Raw genomic sequence first — 20760 nt, forward strand, 5'->3', positions numbered from 1 at the left:
CAACGGGGCACCAGCCTGGGGACAGCCCCCCACCACCCCCGGGCAGTGCTCGTCTCTGCCCCTGGATTGTGCCCACGGAGTCTCCATCCCAAGGGGCCAGAGGGGGAAAGAAGTGGCCAAGAACTCGGTGTTTCCCTCCCGCTCTGTGGTTCCCCGTCAGAACTTGCTGTTCCAAGGGCTCCGCGCTTCCCGCACCGCTCGGCTTGTAAACGAGCTTTCTAACTGAGCTCTGAGGGCCCGATACTGTCAATAAACACGGACACCTGCCGGGTATATATGTTCACTGACCGAGTTAATTACAACAAGGGGAGGCATTTGAAAATTTTAATCCTCTCTGCTGTTTACAACAGAAAAAGAGAGTCCACTTAATAACCAATCTCACCTGCTGGTTTCTGCAAACCGGTTATCTTAATGGTATTTTAACGAACAATAATAATATTAGAACAATAACTAGGGAGAAAGTTAATTGGATGATACAGCTTTTCCACAACCCAATGAAAACACCTAAGAAACCAGATAGTTTTTGGTCCCATAACCCGCAACCCCCACCGCCTGCGTTTCACGGGGGGCCCTGAGAGAGACGGAGAGTTTGCGGGCGACCCTGGGAAAGTGTCCACGCTCAGGGACGCCTCAAGGTGTTCAGTACGTCTCTAGTCTGAGTTGTATCTTAGCAGCCCATCTGGAGAGTTAATTTCAAAATACTACTAGTGAAAACTCACCGTGGCTCTTTAGGCAGAGAAGCCTCCAGAGGAAAACCGCCCAGACGGGGTGAAGTGGGGAGGAATGGACAGACTTCTCCGCAGAGCCTTCAACCCTCCCTCCCTCGGCGTGGGGGCAGAGGCTTCTCCCGACATCACAGGAGTCCTCGCTCTCTCCCCAGGGCCACACAGCAGCGTGTCACGTCCGCACTTCCTCAAAAAGGGGGCTTTTGATCGCCGAGACCCTCGGCCCCTGCGCCAGCCCCCTCGGCGCCCTGATGCGGACGGAAAGCTGCCCCCCTTCCCCGCAGCCCCTTAAACAACCCTTCCAAACTCCGGCTCGCCTCCCCCCCGGCACATCCAGACGACGTCTCTGTGCCTTCAGAGTTTTCTCCACCGCACTCTACTCGATTTCCAACCCTTTGGATTGAAACTCCATCCGGAGGATCTGGGACAGGCACCTCCCGAACTCCTCCAGGATCATCTGCTCCGCCAGGCGTTCCGAGCAACGCTCCTTCTCGGCCTCCTCGCCCTGGGCCAGCAGGCAGGAGCACGTGCCTTCCACCACCTCCCAGGAGATGCACGACGGCCGCCTGGCAGAGACACGGCGGTTACGGGCCGCGGTCCTGAACTCCAGACGCAGCGGGTGTCTGCGACACCTGAGACGTTCAAGGGGACCCCCGTCCTGGTATGTTAAAGAACGTCACCGGCTCCCGCACAGAGCAGGTAACTCAGCGAGGACGAAAACAGACGACCCACTTACATAGAGGACAGGTCGGACACAGCGGTCTCGGCAGGGCACCCCCCCCTCCCCGAGGAAACACGGGGTGACATCCAGGGCCGGTCAAGCCCGGGGGGCTGCCGGTCCTCCCCGTCCCTCGCACCCACCCCCTGGACACACGCACTTTCTTTCCAAGTGTATAGACCGACTCTCCTCGAATTCACCTGCTTCCCCTCTTCTGACGGCGGGTTCACGGCACCTACCTGTCTTGTCTGAACTGCGGCAGTCCCGCGGATTCAGCTGGTGACAAATGAGGGCTGCCTTCAAACCCTCCAGCGTCCGGATGGTAGGGCATGCTCATTAGGGTTTTCCGTTCCGGGCCTTCGTCATAATTTTTGCAACCAATGCATTTGCAAATAGAAGAACACATAATTTTGGCCTGGTAAGACAAAACGCTTCAATGAGATCAGACTGCTCGTAATTCGGCAAAAAGCAACACATTCTGTCTGGACCTTAAATAACAGCGTGTGGGCGTGTGCGCGGCAGATACGGCATTTTTCACAAACGGAGGCTTTGCGGTGACCCTGCGTCCAGGGTCAGTTTTTTGACCCAATTGTTCGTCGACACAATTTTTCCCACGGCATTGGCTCACTCCGTGTCTCGGCGTCGCAGTTTGGTCATTCTCTCGTCGTTGCCTCGACATTTTTGTGACGGCGCTCTGTGAGCAGTGAGGGCGTCCCAGCACTCGGATGGTGGCGGGCACTTTTTCCCAACAAAGCATTTCTTAACGGAGGCGTGGACGTTGTGTTTTCGCCCCCAGGCTACGGCACACTTACCAGACCACGTGTAATATAGACACGACTTTTCTATGCGCTTGGGAAGCCAAAACCTCCGTTTGGCTGCCTGACTGCGGTGATCTGGAACGGGCCCCGTGGGGACCCCCCCCAGGGGGGCCCCAGTGGCGCAGGCCCTGCTGTGGCCCAGCTCGCGCAGGTGGGTGGGGTCTGAGACACCCCCCCACCGAGGGCAGGCCTGGGGTGGGTGTTCTGGGAGAGGCCCTTCCTGCTTACTCGTGGGCGGACTTTCTTGTGTTTCTTGTCGCAAGGCAGCTGGCCCGGCCAGCCGGGCGACCCCTTCTCACGCCGGCTGGGCGGTCTGGACGCCGGCCCGCCCAGCGCTATGGTTCCCGGCCCCCTCTTTGTTTCCGCTGCTGGGATTTCCCTCTGTTCTCTTCAGCTCAGAGACGCACATCAAGAGGAATCCATTGTGTTTTACCTACACCTCTGGGTGTCTTGAGCAAGAGGCCTTTCGGGATTTCTAGCCTACTCTGGAGAATACGGGACATCTGCCCGGGCCTCTGGAAAACGGGCGGCTCGCTGTCTCGGGCGGCAGGGAGGGCACCGTGGAGGGCGGCTGGAGGTGCCGTCCGCGCCTGGAGATCCTTCTGCTGGGGCGATGCCACTCGCTGGCTGAATTCGGCATCTCTGCAGTACCTCTGACCATATTTGCAAAATCCTAGCCGGGGGATCGCTAGGTCTGCTCACTCAGATCTTCCAACACGTGTCCCCGGAACCACAAGGACTCTTCTGAAGCCTGACCATCTGTGACTACCTTTTAAAAGTAAACTTCACAGGCGCCCCCCCAAGACGGCAAGCAAACCAAAGGAGAGCCTTTCGAGGGAGGGTTTCCTGGCTGCTTTGCTGCTGGGACTTGCGGGCTCCTTCCTCTGCCTCCCTGTCCTCCAACACCAAGAAAGGAGACAGAAAAGGCGGCAGGAAAGGGGAAACCCCGGGGCGGGAGCAAGTCCCTCCACGGCCACCGAACCCTTGAGAAACGGGTTCGTCCAGGAACTCGGTCTGCACCGCTGTGCCCCAGCATCTGGCCGGCGGCCAGGGCCCGCCGCCCACTCTGGGCTCTGAGCGCCCGGCCTGGGCACCCAGCTCTGCCAGGCAGGGCCCGCACAGAGCGGGCGGGGCCAGGCGGCGGGCGGCCTCCGCTGGGCGCCGGGGGCTGGGCTCGGAGCGGGCGACCGGTTCCCGAAGGGGCCCCGGGTTCATTTGCTTGACTCGGAAAGCATGGCTGGTCGTCGAGAAATTCATGCGGATTAACACGCGTGCACGACAGAAACCTTAGGGGGAAGCAAACGGAACCCGACTTCTCTTTTAATTACAGTAAAAGACAATTCTTTCAACCGCAGAGGGTACTGAGGCCCAGATACCGACCTGTTGGTTTTTGTACCAGCCCCGGGGAAGAGTGACTGACCTCGTAGCATTCACAGTAATTCTTGAGGCAGCCTGACCTCCTGCAGTTACAGCCTTTGTTGTGCCGAGGCTTCACGTCTCCCGGCTTCCCCTTCCCAATCTTTGGTTGGAAAGCTTCTGGGTTCCTATCGAGACATGCCTAAGGCAGAAAACACAAAACTCCGTCAGGTACCCTCCATTCTGGCAAGAGAACGTTCCGCGAGACTCACGGGGGCTCCAGGAAGGGCCCCGCGTGTTCTGTTCCAACACACGCACGCCCTTGAAGGCACTGCCTTCCCCCCGGCTCCCCCCCACCCCCGACCCCCGCTGCCCCACTGCTGCCCCGAGGTTCAAGGTCCTGTACATAGTTACTGTGAAATAGCTGGATGGTAGAGATGCGAACAGGATGATTGTGTCCCCGTAGCCGTGTCTCCTTCCCGGCATGTTTTTCCCGAGACAGTGGGGAAGGTGGCGCTGTGCTAACGGCGTACTGAACATCTACCGTGTTCCGGGCACCTTTCCAGGGGGGTTTGCGTGCACTCCCTCACTTAGTCCTCACAGCGGCCTCGGGAAGTAAACCCCACCGTTGCTTCTGTCTCGCAGATGAAGAAACTGAGGCCCGAGAGCTTAAGTAGTACATGGCAAGGGACGGAAGGGGGTCGCCCGGCCCGGGGCCCCCGCCGCTGGGCCCCGTCCTGCTCACACGACGCGCTCGCTGGGCTTTTTATCCTGGCCGCTCTAACTTTTTATCCATCTTTCCGCTATCTATCTACACAGACAAATGCGGGCATAGTGTTTTTAACGAAGTGATTGGGTACAGCGGCGCCTGGGGGTCCGACGTCGGCTCAGGTCGTGATCTCGGGGTTCGTGGGCTCGAGCCCCGCGTCGGGCTCTGTGCGGACAGCCCGGAGCCCAGAGCCCGCTTCCCATTCTGGGTCTCCCTCTCCCTCTGCCCCTCCCCTGCTTGTGCTCTGTCTCTCTCTGTCTCTCAAAAATAAAAAATGAAAACATTAAAAAGACAACAGCAGAACAGACAAAGTCGCTCAGGCCAATCCGAGCACCAGGCAGGTCACGGTAGCAGCCCTGCCCTCCTCGCTCCCCTCCCCCCAGCCACGGGTTAACTCGCAGGGTCTGTGCGGTCTGACAAGACCCTCCCGTCGCTGCAGAGGGTCCCCTGGGCAGCACGGCCTGGAGCGAGACTGGGGGACAGCGGGGTGTCATGAATGGCGCACGACCCAGCCCCAGAGGCTCCCCGTGACTCCCCCCCGTCAACACACCCGGTGGGGACCCCCGTGCCGACCCCCTCTGCTGTCCCCGCGCGAGCATCAGCAGCACGGCGCCTTCTTCTTCTCACCGTCCGCTCTCTCCCCTTCTTCTTCTCACCGTCCGCTCTCTCCCACTCTACCGCTGACCGACACTGGGCTGTCCCCGGTGGGGCACGCGCGCTCACGCACGCTCACGCACGCTTCCGGTGCCCCTGTGTTCAGGAACAACACTGCTGGCTCATAGCACGTGCAAAGGTCCCGCTGCGGAAACTATTGCCACACGATTTCCCCACGTGCTTATGGAATCTTATGTTCCTACCAGCGATGCTTGAAAATGCCAACGCTTTCAAAACCACATTTTTTTTGTTTTTAATTTGAGAGAGAAGCGTGCACAAGCAGGGGAGAGGAGCAGAGGGAGAGAGAGAATCCTAAGCGCAGAGCCTGATGTGGGGCGCGATCCCACGACCCCGGGATCGAGACCTGAGCCAAAGTCACGAGTCCGATGCTCAACCGACTGGGCCACCCAGGCGCCCCCCACATTCCAACACTTTTTAAATAAAACTTTATACACTTATAGCTGTAGACAATACCTTTCGGCCCCAAAGAAAGAAAATGCCACACCACCGAAGTTCAGTGGCATCATCATTCTCTTCCGTCCCATGGCTCTGGCTCTATCAAAATGGGTAAGATACTTTCAAGTGACCGGTCTATAATCCAAGAGGGCGATTAAATTATCGTAGGGACAAAACGGAGCATGACAGTCTCAAGGCGACACGCGACGGCCCGTGACATCCCTTTGTAAACCGGGGGCACCAAAACGTCACGCCCCACGCCCGACTGTCCTCCCTTCTCTGATGATCTTTGATGCCCACGGGAAGGGGTGAGCCGCGAGCTCCCGCATCCGGCCCGTAGCGCACACGGGGCCACGGAGCCGCCGTGGCCGCCCGAGGAAAGTCCAGGTGCCCCCCCCCCCTTCACCCGGAAGCCACAGAGAATAAACACTGGGCACGTGTCGTGGCTGAGAGCCCCAGCCAGCTCTCCGTCCAGCCGGCTTCTACCCCTCTCAGACGCCCCCCTCCCAGCTCGGCCTGTCTCCTGCATGATCGAGTTTAGGACTCAAATCTCTAAACCCCAAATGAGGACAAAGCGGACATCTGCACGCTCTTAAGTCGCAACCTCCACCGAAGCCATCCCACACGGTGGGGAACAAAGATCTTTCTCTGACTGCCGCTCTCGCGACAGCTCTCTCGAGAGCCAACACCCCACCCTCGGGGATCTCTGGAGATAAGTTTTGTGACTATCTCATGCACGTGTGTGATGCATTCGTTCGTTCGTTCGTTCGTTCGTTCGTGAAAGGGCAGGGCGAGGGGCAGAAGGAGACGCAGAGAGAGAATCCCAAGCGGGTTCCACGCTCAGAGTGGCACCTGACGCGGAGCTCGATCCCACGGCCCTGGGATGGTGACCTGAGCCGAAACCAAGAGTCGGACCCTCGGCCCACTGGGCCACGCGGGGGCCCCCTCGAGCACTTTTAAAGGCTGTCAGAACGCGCGGAGTCGGTGGGAAGTGGTCACCTTAATGGCCTTGAACCGCTGGACTTCGTGATGCAGGCTGTTGCAGCAATTGTTACAGTTGCAGTTGTGGCAAAAGTCCCCACTGGCAAAGCAATCGCAGTACCTGTGAAGCAACAACACGGAGGCTCAGAGGCCGCGATCGCCATCGACAGCAGCGGGCACGGGAAAGGAGCCGGCGTGCCGCAGTCCACACGGCTGCCGCTTAGACGCCTCTGACGCCTTCCCGGTGAGAGCTACAAGCCGGGGCGATGCCCTCCAGCGGCCAAGAGGACGGAGAGAAACGAGCCACAGCCCCTCGTTTCGTAACGTAGGAGTCTGCAGAGCAAAACGGCTTCCCGGACGCCGTCAGCCGCCGCCCCGACCCCTGCCCGGGTGCCCGCCGACGCCCCCCGCCCCCAGGAGCGGCCCCCGCTGGCGAGCAGGAGACCCACGCATGTCACCCCCTGCTGTAACGGGAGGGCGTTCGTGGGTCCCCGCTCTGCAGAACAGCTTTGGTGGCGGAATCCCTCCCAGACCGCGGCCACTGCGTCCCGGGATTCCGGGAGTCATAAAGGCAACGGCCGGTGACGGGTGGCCGTGCTGACGACCTCGCAGAGCGGTCAGCGTGGCTGGGCCTGTGGCTCACGCGCCGAGACGCCTTCCTCGCCTCGCGTGGGAATTCAGTGTCGAGGCTCGGACTCCCCCCGTCTTACTCACGACCGGCCCCCCGGGGAGGTTTCGCAAGTTCTCCTCCCGGACGGGTCCCACACCGCTCTCTCCCAAGAGCCCGAGGCATCGACAAGGGCTTCAAATCCGTCTGTCACACCAGCTCTGCCGCCAGGTCCCCACATTATCTGCTGCGGGTTATTTGTCGCCGGCGTCTCGAGTCATGGCATCTAAGCTGCCGGTCTCAAGGGGTCGCCCCGGGGAGCCGGGACAGCGTGTGGCCCTGCTTCCCGTCCAGTGCTGGGTGAGGCCGGGAGGGGCCTCTGTTGGACACCGCGGTGGCCGGATGTCCGTACCAGCCTCGCCGTTACGGAATTCATAAACATTATCCTTTTATCGCGTATGGTTTTAACTTTCTTAAATAACATTTTTAAATGCATGTCAAGCCAAGAGGAGAGTACAAGAGATCATCAGAGGTGAAATAAAGAAAGAAAATGCGGGGTGCCTGGTGGGGGGCTCAGTCGGGGCGGCGTCCGACTTCGGCTCAGGCCACGATCTCACGGTTCGTGAGTTCGAGCCCCGCGTCGGGCTCTGGGCCGACAGCTCGGAGCCCGGAGCCTGCTTCCCATTCTGTGTCTCCCTCTCTCTCTCTGCCCCTCCCCTGCTCACCTCTGTCTCTCTCTGTCTCGAAAATAAATTTAAAAAGAAAAGAAGAAGAAGAAACTGCAAACTTGGTGGGGGGGGGGCATGGCTCTGTGGCTGCTAAGGGTTGTCCTGGGGCATCTGCTGGTCCCTGGTGACCCAGAGCCTGCTCATTCGGGAGACAGAAGACAAAATCCGGGCTACCAAAGGTGGGAGGTGCACCAGACAGACACACACACACACACACACACACGCCCATACAAAGCACAGACCCTTAAAGGGCAGACTCCCCACAAATCATCTACTCCACTGGGACAGAGAGAAGAGGAGGAGGAGGCTGGAAAGCAGAGGAGAGAGGTACCGAGAACTGACTCAAGAGCGCGCCAGCTCTGAAGACTGGGAAGCAGAGGGCCCAGACGCTGCTCTGGGGCGGGAGCGCAGGGGGGTGGGATGGGAAGAGAGCTGGTGGAAATGCTATTTCGGGGGGAGCGGGCCCCCAGGCTCCTGCCCCCTTCCAGCACCCTCCGCCCTCTCCATCACCGTGGCCAGAGACCGAAATTACTCTCTGGGGTACAACAAGTGAGGGCTGGGGGATCACAACGGATCAGAGGAGGAAAGGTGAACGTGGAGCCCCGTGGCCCCTAGGATCCTAGCACCACCCTGGAAAAGCCTTCTCCGAGGACCCCAGCCAGCCCAGAACGACATACAGGGAGGAAGGGTCCCGCAGTCTCCCAACAGACAGATGGCTTAGTCACACGGCCCGACGGTGCGGCCACAGTGAGCAGGTCCCCACTGATGCACGCCGAGTCCCCAGGCAGCTTACACCTCGTTCTTCAGTGCGAGCAGTGTGACAGCCGGAGATGCGCACACATTTCAGGGAACATTTTGACCTGAAAGACAGAGGACTAAACGGAAATGGGGGGAGCGAGGGCATCAGCGGCTTTGGATGAATTAAGAAACAAGAAAACAATACTTAAAAAAAAACAGACTATGAAAATGATGTTCTGGAAAATAAAGAAGCAATCCCATGAGAGGATCGCCTACCTTAACAGACGGCATGAGAACTAGAGCACCCACCAAAAAGGGGAAGCGAAGACACAGGCTGAGTTTTCTAGGTCCAAAATTTTCACAATTAGAGGTCCGGAAAGAGAAGAGTTTTACGAACCAAGGGGCAGATGGGTCCCTGGGTGGCTCAGTCAGTTAAGTGACCGACTCTTGATTTCAGCTCCGGTCACGATCTCACGGTTCATGGGATCGAGCCCCACCTCAGGCTCTGCCCTGACAGCGTGGAGCCTGCTTGGGATTCTCTCTCTCCCTCTCTCTCTCTGCCCCTCCCCTGCTCATGCACACGCACGTGCACGCTCTCTCTCTCTCAAAATAAATAAATATGCCTTAAGAAAATAATGAAGGGCGGAAAATAATTTAGGAACATGTCTCAGAACTAAGGGGCACGTCTCTTCAGAGTAAAGGGACTGCCAGGTGGCCAGCGCAAGAGGTGAAAGAGACCCAAAGCAGGACTTCGTCACCTAGTTTCAGAGCACCGGGAACACAGACGGGATCCTACGAGGTTCTAGAAAGAGTAAAACGGATTTCATACCAGCAGCAAGAACGAGAATGCTATCCAAACTTCAATGGCAACACCGGAAACTAGAAGAAAAGGTGGCAGCGCCTTCCAAATTCTGAAGAAAACCTGAAGTTCTGAACTAAAGTTGGAACTCCAACTCCAAAATAACCATCTAGGCCTTGAGGACAGGCTCTGACGGGTTTCGACACGGGACGATCTCTCTGCACCCTCTCAAAGGGCGCCCCGGAGGATGCGCTACGTCAAACGACACACTGAGTCAAAGGAGGACACAGAGGAAGCCCTGGGAGTGGCGGCAGAGGGGAGTCCAAGGTCAGAGCTGCGCATCAGGCCTGGAAGCCACACTGTCTGTCCATGGCGGGAAGACAGTTAAATACCCAGAGCGCCGTTTAAGGTTTACATTAGTGTCATGTACATAGAAAGCTGAGTACCAAGTATTAACTCAAGGGAAAAGATGAAGAAGGGCAGGAAAGGAAATTAATCAAGGTCCACACAGAGAGTAGTGTTTTCCTAGCTGTGAAATACAAAGACTACTGATCTAACCACGGGCATCCGATGTCTGGGTGTGGGAAATGGTGGCGGGGAGCTGACAGGGTGGCAGGGCCACATCTTCCACATCTTCCATGGTACAGAAATGGTATCATTCCCAAGTTGAAAAGCCAAGCTTAGCAAAGCAGGTAGGTTACTTCCATTTATGGAGGCGAATATTAAAAGACTCTGTTAAGAGAGTCGAAAATTCCTGGAGGTCAGAAAATAAGGGACAATTATCAGGGACCTACCATTCTTCGTCACGAGCCTTGTAGAATTATTTGGCTCTTTAGACTCTACGTGTGTTGGGGCACCTGGCTGGTTTAGTCAGTGGAGCGTGCAACTCTTGCTGTTGGGGTTGTGAGTTTGAGCCCCATGTTGGGTGTAGAGATTACTTAAAAATAAAATCTAAAAGAGATAAAAAAAATAAGGGCACCTGGGTGGCTCAGTTGGGTGAGCGTCCGACTCCTCATTTCAGCTCAGGTCATGATCTCACAGTTAGTGGGATGGGGCCCCAAGCTGGGCTCTGCTCTGACAGCATGGAGCCTGCTTGGGATTCTCTCCCTTCCTCTCTTTCTCTCTGCCCCTTCTCCGCTTCTGTGTGCTCTCTCTCTCTCTCTCTCTCAAAATAAACAAAAATTAAAAAAAGATAAAAATAAAAAAACAAACTGTATGTACAATCTGAATAAAAATAATAACTAAATTCAAAGTGAAAAAGGATAAACTGAAAGATAAGAAATTAAGATCGAGGTGCATCATAAACAAAGAGATTAAAAATACAGAAAAAAAGGGGCGCCTGGGTGGCTCAGTCAGTTGAGCGTCTGACTTAGGCTCGGGTCATGATCTCATAGCTCGTGAGTTCGAGCCCCGTGTCGGGCTCTGTGCTGACAGCTCAGAGCCTGAAGCCTGCTTCGGATTCTGTGCCTCCCTCTCTCTCTGCCCCAACCCACTCGCATTCTGTCTCTGTCTCTCTCAAAAATAAATAAACATTAAAAAAAATTTTTTTAATACAGAAAAAAGGTTATGAGGAACGGTGGATAGTTAGGCCAGAAAATGGCAGATTGGCATTACAGGATGAAGAGACTGTGTGCAGTGAGGACACATGTAAGTGTTCCAGAACTGCCAAAAGTTGTGGATCCACTGATTTCAGAACCTTAGCGAACCCTCCCAAAAGACATACACAAAGAAAAAACAAAGACGAAAGGGAAATCTTAAAAGCCCCAGAGAGAAAAGACAGGTTACCTAGATTGACAGTGTACTTTTGTTAGAAATCATGGAAAACAGTAGAACGATACCTTCAAAGCTCTGAGAGGAAAACTGACAATCTAGAATTTTATACCCAGTCAAACTATGTTTACTCACCAAGGTCCAGACCGGGCACATTTCATCTCTTGTCCTACATACTTTGCTGGGTGGTTTGATCGATTAACTCTTGCCCCTCTGCTTTTTTTAACTTTAAGTTGAAGATTTTTAAATCTCTGTCCCCAAACCTGCTCTGTCTCCTACCCTAAAATCCCTTGTTTTCTTCTTCTGCCATCAGCATGAAAGGATTATCTAAATCTGCTGCTTGTTCTTCCTCGTCTCCCATTCACCCTTTGCCCTACTGCCCTCGGACCTTCTTCTCTGCCCCACTGGCTCTCAGAGGCAATCAACGACCTCCTCACTGGAGATGCAAAGACCCCTTTGCTGCACGTTTGCTTCAGGGGCTGTAACACTCTTATGTTCCGGAACCGCATTTCCAACTTCCTTTCAGACCTCCACCTCAGTGTCCAGCCTTAACTTGCAATCTTCTCCCACCGCTTCCTGCTCAAGCCGTGCTCCCTCTCTGCATCCGTGGTGCCGTCTACCACTAAAATAATCCTGAGTCCCTTCTGACAGTTACCTTTCTTTCTCTCTTTTCCCAAGGAGTTACCAAGTCTGCTGATTCCGGCTCAGAAATGTCTTTTTTTGTTTTTTTAATTTTATCTTTATACAAGTGAATCACATTCGTTGAACGAAAAGTGTGTCGGTATAAATAAACACGAAGAAAACAATTACAGTCACCCAGAATCCCACTCCCTAGAGATGATCATTCAGTGAAGGTATTTCAGACTTTTTCTCTAAAACGAAACGTACCAAAATAAACATATGTTGTTTGATCACATGTTAAAGACAAACAAAAGCAAGATCATATTCTATACACTGTTTCAGGGTGCTTTTATTACTTACCAACATCAGGAATCACTATGACAACTTGCTTTTACTACTTATCAATATTATGAGTGTTTCCCATCTAAAAAGATTCATACACCATTGTAATGACCGAAAAGTGCCCCACTCTGTAGCAGCAGCATGATTTATTTAATCGTTCTCTTTTTACTGAACGTTTAGATCAATGTACAGATTTTGGAATATGAACAATACTCCAACAGTGGCCCTGGCCCCCTTTCTGTTCCTAGAACCCTGTATCCCTCCCCTGTCTTGCCCCAGGGCCTTTTCACCTGCTGTCTCCTCTGCCTAGAGCACTCTTAGCCACCCGCTTTCAATCCACCTCCACCTCATTAACTCTCCTCATCCAAACACCCCTCCCTCAGGGAAGCGTCTCCGGCTTTCACACTTGGTCAACCCCGCCCACCCGCACACACCCATTACTTCTCCTTTGCCACATTTTCCGTATTTCCACCCCGACCTTTATGGATACGATTATCTTATGCACGTCCATCTCCCCCATCAGGCCGTGGGTGCCCAGAGGGCGGGGACCATGACTATGTTGTTCACGTTGGTCTTCCTCAGTCCTGAACCCACAGGCGTTCAAAAATATCTGTGGGATTGAATGAGTAAATGTACACGTCTGAAACGTCTCTTCAGTCTCTGGGTTTTTCCTTCATTGCTACCCTCCCTGCCTTCGTTCCGGTCTTCCTCACCTCTTCCACACTCTTGTGATAGCCTCTTAACTAATCTCACTTTCAACTCCCTCCACCTTGGCCGTTAGTGCTAATTTCCCGAAGCGGGTATCAGGCAAAAAGCAGCAAAGAAAAAGCTGTAATTCGAGACTACAAACTCAAGTGGTATTGTGCGTTCCTGGTGGGAATGTCAAACGGTACAGCCTCCGTGGAGAACCAGTATGGCAGTTCCTTAAAAAGCTAAAACACAGACTTAGTCTGCCATCCAGCAATTCAACTTCTGGCTATGTAGACCCAAAAGAATTGAAAGCTGAGACTCAAACAGATGCTGGTACACCACGGTTCACAGCGGCATTAATCACATTAGCCGAAAGGTGGAAACAACCCATATGTCCGTTACCAGATGAGGGGCTAAACAGAATGTGGTCGATTCTCTCAGTGGAATACTACTGAGCCTTAAAAAAGGAATGGAAGTTAGGGGCGCCTTGGTGGCTCGGTCGGTGAAGCATCCGACTCTGGCTCAAGTTACGATCTCACGGTTCCGGGGTTCGAGCCCTGCGTCGGGCTCTGTGATGACAGCTTGGAGCCTGGAGCCTGCTTCCGATTCTGTGTCTCCCTCTCTCTCTCTGCCCCTCCCCCACTCATGCTCTGTCTCTTTGAAAAATAAACATTAAAAAAATAAATAAATAAAAATATTTCAAGTGAGTGACACCAAAAGTGCCTCATACCAACTGTTGTAGGTGCATTACAGCAGGTGCAGAGGGTTAATCTAAACCTTTAAAGGCATTTCCTAAAAAAAAAAACAAGAAAGAATGAAAATAAATAAGCAGTTAGGGGGCGCCTGGCTGACTCAGTCGGTTAAGTGTCCAACTTCAGCTCAGGTCATGATCTCACAGCTCATGGGTTCAACCCCACCCCCCCACCCCCCCCCACTCCCCCCACCCCCCACCCCCTCGGGCTCTGTGCTAACAGCTCAGAGCCTGAAGCTTGCCTCGGGCTGACAAAATAGACAAATTCCTCATGGGAAAGATCGAGAAGGAGAAAGGGTACAAATAAATGATAGTAGAAATTAAAAGTAAAATATTAGAAAATTTACAAGATACATGCAGAGACAATTTTTTTTAATGTTTATTTATTTTTGAGAGAGACAGAGTGTGAGCAGGGAAGGGGCAGAGAGAGAGGGAGACACAGAACCTGAAGCAGGCTGTGAGCACAGAGCCCGATGCAGGGGTCGAACCCACGAGCCGTGAGACCCGTGACCTGAGCCAAAGCCAGACGCTTAACCGACTGAGCCACCCAGGCGCCCTCCAGCCCAGATGGTTTTATAGGCGAAGTGCAATCAAACTTCAAAGAACAAATAAGTGCTACCTTGCCCAGGCTTTCTCAGAGGCTTCACAGAAGAGGGTGGGGTGGGGGTAGGGAAGCCCGATAATGCATTTTGTCAGGCAATATAAAATGCTGGTGCTGACACCACAACCAAAGTTTGAAAAAAGTGGGAAAGGAAAATTGTACCTCTACCCGACTCAAGAAAACATGCAGTCAGTCAGCCCCAGGCAGAGTATTCGAAAACCGGCTCGTGCAGTGTTCACAAAAAAAGGTAAAATCAGTACCTTGTGCTCAATTTGGGTTCACCCCCCAGCATACAAGGGTGGCTTAACATTAGAAAATTTATTGTAACAGATGATACTGTAAGATCAAAAGAAGACAACAATGATCATTGCCATAAATTCGGGGAAAAGCCTTTGATAAAAGTCACCGCTCGTTTACAAGAGGAGTAAAAAAGAAAGCGTGTTATGGACCAGGAAGAGGAGACCCCCCCCCCTTAGCCGGACACGGGTGTGGGGCAGAGAAGCAATGTTTCCACGGTAACCACTCCCCCCTTATTCTAGAGCAACACCGATTCCGGCCGAGCACGTGGTTGGCTCCACTCAAGACGACACTTCCCAGCTTCCTACCGAGCTTGGTGTGAGCACGTGATAGGTTCTGGCCAACGGAGCGTGAGTGGAAGTGATTTGGGCCATTTCTGGTTATGCCTTGAAAGGTGAGAAGTGTGCCTGCACCCTCCTTCGCCTCCCCCAGTGGCTGGAATGAAGGTGAAGGTGAGGGCGGGGGCAGCCGATAAGGGAGGCCAACACCCCAACGCTGACAGCTGCCGCACGAGCCCCGAAATGACTCAGGTGTACGTCTCAGGCACGCCTCGGGTATACGGCCTCAAAACCCTGCAGCAAATATCTTATTTAGGGCAAGCGATGTTGGAAATATTACTAGTAAAACCAGGAGCCAACTAGTAACCACTGTGGGCACTTGCTTTCATCGCGGTGGTAGAGACCCTCGCTAAGAGGATAAGGCAAGAAAAAGGAAAAGAGAATAAAGCTGAGGAAAGATGTCATGGTCATTATTTGCGGACAAGATGAGTGTTTAAATACAAAAGTGAAGGAAATCTACAGACGAATCCTTACAACTAAGAAGTGGGACCCACGCCTGGAGCAGGATCCAGACCCGCACACAGACACCAAACCCTGACAGCCGACGGGAAACCCCTGCAGATCGCTCGGGACTGTGTTAGGGCTTTGCAATAAATGGTGCTAGACAATTAATTGCACATATGGAGAAAAAAAACAAAAAAACGAAATCAGATCCCCTACCTAATGCCATTCATAAAAATCAATTCCAGGTGCATTAAGGTCCCGATGGGGAAAAGCGAACCTTTAAAACTTTAGGACGAACTCTAACAGCACAACTAAACTTGGGGTGGGGCCTCTGGGTGGCTCAGTCGGGTAAGCATCCAGCTTCGGCTCAGGTCACGATCTCGCGGTTTGTGAGTTCGAGCCCCACGACGGGCTCTGTGCCGACAGCTCGGAGCCTGGAGCCTGCTTCGGATTCTGTCTCCCTCTCTCTCTGCTCCTCCCCTGTTCACGCTCTGTCTCTCTCTCTCAAAAATAAATAAAAACATTAAAAAAAATGTTTTAAACTTGGGGTATGTCTGGACTTCTTGGACAAGAAGGCAGTAATAATAAAGACAAGTGACAATTTTGACCGCAGTAAACTTAAAACGCCTGTCCAGCAGCAGTCAGTGCTGACGTTAAACCACGTGTGCCGAGTGCTCGGTAGACCTCAGACCTTACGCGCTGTCCCCGTCTTCGTGAGAAGTACAACCGTCCGTGCCCCCCTCCGCAGGGTCAGAGCGCCGTCTGGGTTGAAAACCCCACGTGTTGGGTCAGGACAAATACCTCGGTGCCCAAGTGAACTCCCACTCCTGTTCTCGCCACTTATGTGGACCTGCCCGTCCATGCAAAATTGCTTTGCTCTCCAGAAAGGCCCGGACCGGTCTGCCCAAGTTGGAGGCAGCAAGAGAGCAGGGGAAGCGTCGTCCTCTCCGGTCTGAGGCTCCCCCGCTCGGCAGACTCGCTCGACCCAGACTTCAGGGTTCCGAGTCTCCGGTGGCAGAAAATCGGACTGGCGGCTGGTTGACGGATGGATGTGGATGGCGGTCGTTGGGAGGGCGCCTCGTTCCCAGGGGGTCACGCGTTGTTACCACCGCCGCACGCGGTCTACGTGTTCTCGCTCCAGGGACTTGTAGCGGCCCCCCTTCCGGAGTCGACTCTCGCTGTTGCCTAGGAAACCACATCCATTGCCCCCAGGTGAAGTGAGGTGGCCCCTCTTTCGTCCGTGAAACCCACGGAAGCAGCACCACCTGTTAAAGGCGCTGCTCTCGAGGTGCTTGGGGGCTGGCAAGACGGCAGCCTGTCAACGCTTTTGGGTAATCCTACTCTGTGGCTTAGGGAAGGGGATGATACTGTTCAAGAAAGTACCTGAGGGGCGCCTGGGTGGTGCAGTCGGTGAAGCGTCCGACTTCAGCCAGGTCACGATCTCGCGGTCCGTGAGTTCGAGCCCCGCGTCGGGCTCTGGGCTGATGGCTCAGAGCCTGGAGCCTGTTTCCGATTCTGTGTCTCCCTCTCTCTCTGCCCCTCCCCCGTTCATGCTCTGTCTCTCTCTGTCCCAAAAATAAATAAATGTTGAAAAAAAAAATTAAAAAAAAAAAAAAAAAGAAAGTACCTGAGCTGCCCTGTGGTGTGTTCACTTCCCATAGGCACCCTGTATCCTAGAATTGTGGAGTCTTAACGTGTTTGAAAAAATCTAAGACAACATACGTTCTAAACTTATTCTTAACTCACTGGCCATCCGGACAAATTCGTTAAAACACTGGCATTAAACATGTGAAACCTTTTTAGGGGCGCCCGGGGGGCTCAGTCGGTGAAGCGTCCGACTTCGGCTCAGGTCACGATCTCACGGTTCATGGGTTCGAGCCCCGCGTCGGGCTCTGTGCTGACGGCTCGGAGCCTGGAGCCTGGCTTCGGATTCTGAGTCTCCCTCTCTCTCTGCCCCTCCCCTGCTCACGCTCTGTGTGTGCGTGTCTCTCTCTCTCTCAAAAATAAACGTTTAAAAAATAAACATAAATAACTGAACAAGCTTTTAAACCTTTTTAGATGCACATCTGAGCTGGTAAGAAATTTAAGGAAACGAGGAAACCCCTCAGAGGCCAGAAAGTAAGAGACAACAAAAATTCAGCGGGGCAAGCTGGAGCTGACAGCGTAGGGCGTCTGCCGAGCCCGACAGGCCAAGGCTTTGGTTTGAACTGTTACGAGGAGGGGCGAGGCGGGATGACCACGGCAGTGGCAAACACTTTAGGAGCACGTACAGTCCCCCAGCCGTTTCTCTAAGTGCTTTACGTATATACGAACGCACAGCCCAGGGCACACCCAAGGCGGTGGGGGCCAGCTCCGAGAGCTACACAGCAGAGGAGCAAACACGAACTTTCTCTGAAGGAACGGCCCCTCCGGCCAACCTCCAAGAATCCCCACGGATACCGTCCCAGTGGGTATAATCCGGGATGCTTGAAAACCCACCAAATACACGAGGCAACAAACCAGGAGTGAAGAATCAAAAGAAGAAAGCACCAGCAGCAGACAAGCAAGGTCTCTATAAATATTAGGATTAGGAGTTCTTGCATAGGGATGCAGGAAGTATTTAATATTTTTAAACCTAAGAGGAGGAAGCCAAAGCACCGGTCAGAAACACGAGACTGTACGAAACGATCCCCCGGGGTTGATCTTCTAGCCACAAAGTTCTAGCTGATTTAGTTCATGAACCTGTTTAATCAGAGACAAAAGGCCATTTGAAAACCCAATATGGAGACTGCCGATCTGGGATTAAAATCTTGATTTAGTTTTGTTTTTGTTTTAATTTAGATTTGATTAGTGGATACTATAACTGCTCCCAACAAATCCCACCCGGCATCTCAGCACAACTTGAACCGCACCGCAGGATACTTAAACAGCCTTGTTTGGATTTGCTGATTCATTGAAACTGCCCCGGAAAGCACCTGTACTCATAAAGCCCGACTGTGCTCAGGACACAGGAAGACAGGAAGAGACCCTCCTTGCTCTATGACGTCGTCGTCCAGAGGCCCAGAGTTCCACACTTAGGCCACTGTCTGCATCAAAAAATCCTGTCATCCAAGTGGCTTTCACAGCCAGTGCTCTTATAAACTAATTACGCGGCAAAATCCATGCCTGAAATGCATTACAAAAAATATTTAAAAAGGCGTAGGTAGCAGCAACGGAAGAGTAAAAGGGAACTACTTAAAAAAATCACGGAGCAGAACACGGAGCAGAACACGGATCAGAGTGCCAGGTGTTCACTTCTGCTGGAAATAACGTCCCTTCCGGTGCCCATCACGCTCACATCCTCTATCCAAGGACCCTGGCCTCTCAGCGCAGAGCTACCGAGGGAGATAAACCCCCCACCCCCGGTCAGAGGGCGGGGGACCTGAAGCACGGTGTGCGGGCTGTGAGTCTCTTGCACATGGAGGAAGGCAGTGCCCACGTCCCCCGGGGACAGTGCCTCCTTTCTCTGGACAGCACAGGACACACTCTGAACCTCCTTCTCCTTTGTTCCAGTGCTGACCACGCCCACTTGGGGCGGTGAGTTCTTTCTTTTTTTTTTTTTTTTTAATTTTTTTTTTTTAACGTTTTATTTATTTTTGAGACAGGGAGAGACAGAGCATGAACAGGGGAGGGTCAGAGAGAGGGAGACACAGAATCCGAAACAGGCTCCAGGCTCCGAGCTGTCAGCACAGAGCCCGACGTGGGGCTCGAACTCACGGACTGCGAGATCATGACCTGAGCCGAAGTCGGCCGCTTAACCGACTGAGCCACCCAGGCGCCCCGGTAAGTTCTTTCTTTAATGCATCAGTCACCCATCAGTCGGGAAAGCTGCTTCCAGGCGAGAAGCTACTTCTCTGGCCTTCCGTCATGAGGTCATCAGTGAGTTAAACCCTTCTCGGAGCCTCGCCTGACCTCCAAGTCCTCAGGGGTCCCCTCACTCCGTCCCCGGTTGTCGTCTCCCCCTCGCTCCAGGCCCCACGGGCCATCTGGCCTCCCCGGTCCCCAAACAAGACTGCAGCCCGGCCTGCCACCCTGCCGGTCCTGTCCGCTCCACACGCCGCCCGTGTCCCCCACGCGTCCGCCGTCTCCGTCTGGGCAGGCCGTTGGGCTCGACGGCGTCACACGTCCCTCCCTTCTCCTTCCTCCCCGCCCGGGGCCGCACGGCAGTGGTGTCCCCGCGTCCGCGGCGTTCAGACAGGTGTGTGACTCGCATCCGTGCACTAAACCCGCGGCACCTCAAACGCTTGCCCAGGGACGACCCTAGACCTCGGCACTGCCTTCTGGAGAATGAATTGCTCTTGTCAGCGAACCAGGTTTCTCGCTCTTGTGGACTTTTACCCCCACTCGTGCGCCCCCAAGTCACCGTCCCGTCAGTGACTTCAGCGGGAGCGCTGCAAGGGGAAATCACGCACAGACGGTGTCAGACACGCGGACGGGGGTGGTTGTCCCTCCAACGTGTCACTCAACCCTCAGGAGGCCATCAGGGCAGAGACCGGGCACAGGTGGGGGCAGGGCAGACACCACGAGCAGCGTGAACGCGTGGCAGGGCAGGAGAGGATGCCGGGGCCACGAGCTGCCACGAGCTGCCAGCCGCAGCGACGAGGTCCGCCTCCTGTGTCAGCCACGCTGTCCACCCCAGCCCACGGCTCTGCCGCGGGACCCGCCCCGCCGCCCCCCCGCCCCCCGCCCCCCCGACCGAGGCTCCTGCGAGCTGGCCTCCCCCGGGGGGAAATTTTTCCGAGAAAATTCAATACTGAGTTAACCAGTTCCTCGAACCGGTAAAAACCAGGATGCGGAAATGTTACAGTTAACGCTCAGCAAGGGGGCCGCGGTCGGCACCAAGACCCGGGGAAGTTACAGGCGGGGTCCTTTCCTGCGCGTTGGTCCAGATAATCCCGAGACCCGACCCGGGCTTATGCGGGAAGCGTGACGTCCCTGTGGCTCTGGCCCACAGCGAGCGTGGGGACGCGGCCGTTGGGGCTCAGCTGGGCGTGCGCCCTGCGAGCCGTGAGGCACATCTGGACTCTGCTCCACTTACTGGCTTCTAAACAACCTTATTTCTATTTAATAATGAAGGATTTGTGATTACTTACAATTTCAGACACTGGGATTTGGTACAGTTACATGGCTTTTTAGACTTTGTGTCCCATGAACTAAGAGTTACTCTACAAAGATTAAAAAAGAAAATGTATTCAGATCGTTACTCTTTCAAAGGAGACTTAGCTAAGCATCTGGCGTTTTTGAACAGAAACTGAAAATCGCAACAGCAGACAGCTATCGGTCTCAGTCACTGGGGCCTGATCACAAACGGACTGGCCTGCCCATTCGCGGGACGGAGCCGGCCTGGCCGGTCCCAGCCCGCGAGGCCACCCATGCCGCTGGGGGCGCGGAGCGGGTCCCTCCCCGCGAACACTTCGGGAGCTCCTTCCCTCCATCTGCTTAAACCCCGACTGTGTGGGGCCCCTCGCACCAAACAGCTCCTTTCACTGTGTGCTTCCCAAAGCCTGAATCCCAATGGATGATATGAGCGAGACGACAG

The 20760-nt window shown here is 54.2% G+C and overlaps 1 protein-coding gene across 4 annotated transcripts in view; it reads right to left on the reverse strand.

Moving 5' to 3' along the window:
* Positions 1–310: 310 nt before the first annotated feature.
* Positions 311–20760, reverse strand: part of TESMIN (testis expressed metallothionein like protein) — a 35766-nt gene continuing 15316 nt past the window's right edge. For 3 of the 4 annotated variants that reach the window (XM_043581916.1, XM_043581918.1, XM_043581917.1), the window contains exons 7-11: positions 20315–20386; positions 6496–6598; positions 3682–3819; positions 1683–1858; positions 311–1291 (exon numbers count right to left, since the gene is read on the reverse strand). In XM_043581916.1, the coding sequence (XP_043437851.1) occupies positions 1102–1291; positions 1683–1858; positions 3682–3819; positions 6496–6598; positions 20315–20386 (679 nt within the window). In that variant the 3' untranslated portion in view covers positions 311–1101. The remainder of the gene's footprint in view (positions 1292–1682; positions 1859–3681; positions 3820–6495; positions 6599–20314; positions 20387–20760) is intronic. The other variant, XM_043581919.1, reaches the window with a different exon arrangement.

Source organism: Prionailurus bengalensis, chromosome D1 (assembly GCF_016509475.1).
Source record: "Prionailurus bengalensis isolate Pbe53 chromosome D1, Fcat_Pben_1.1_paternal_pri, whole genome shotgun sequence".
NCBI classification, from domain to species: domain Eukaryota; kingdom Metazoa; phylum Chordata; class Mammalia; order Carnivora; family Felidae; genus Prionailurus; species Prionailurus bengalensis.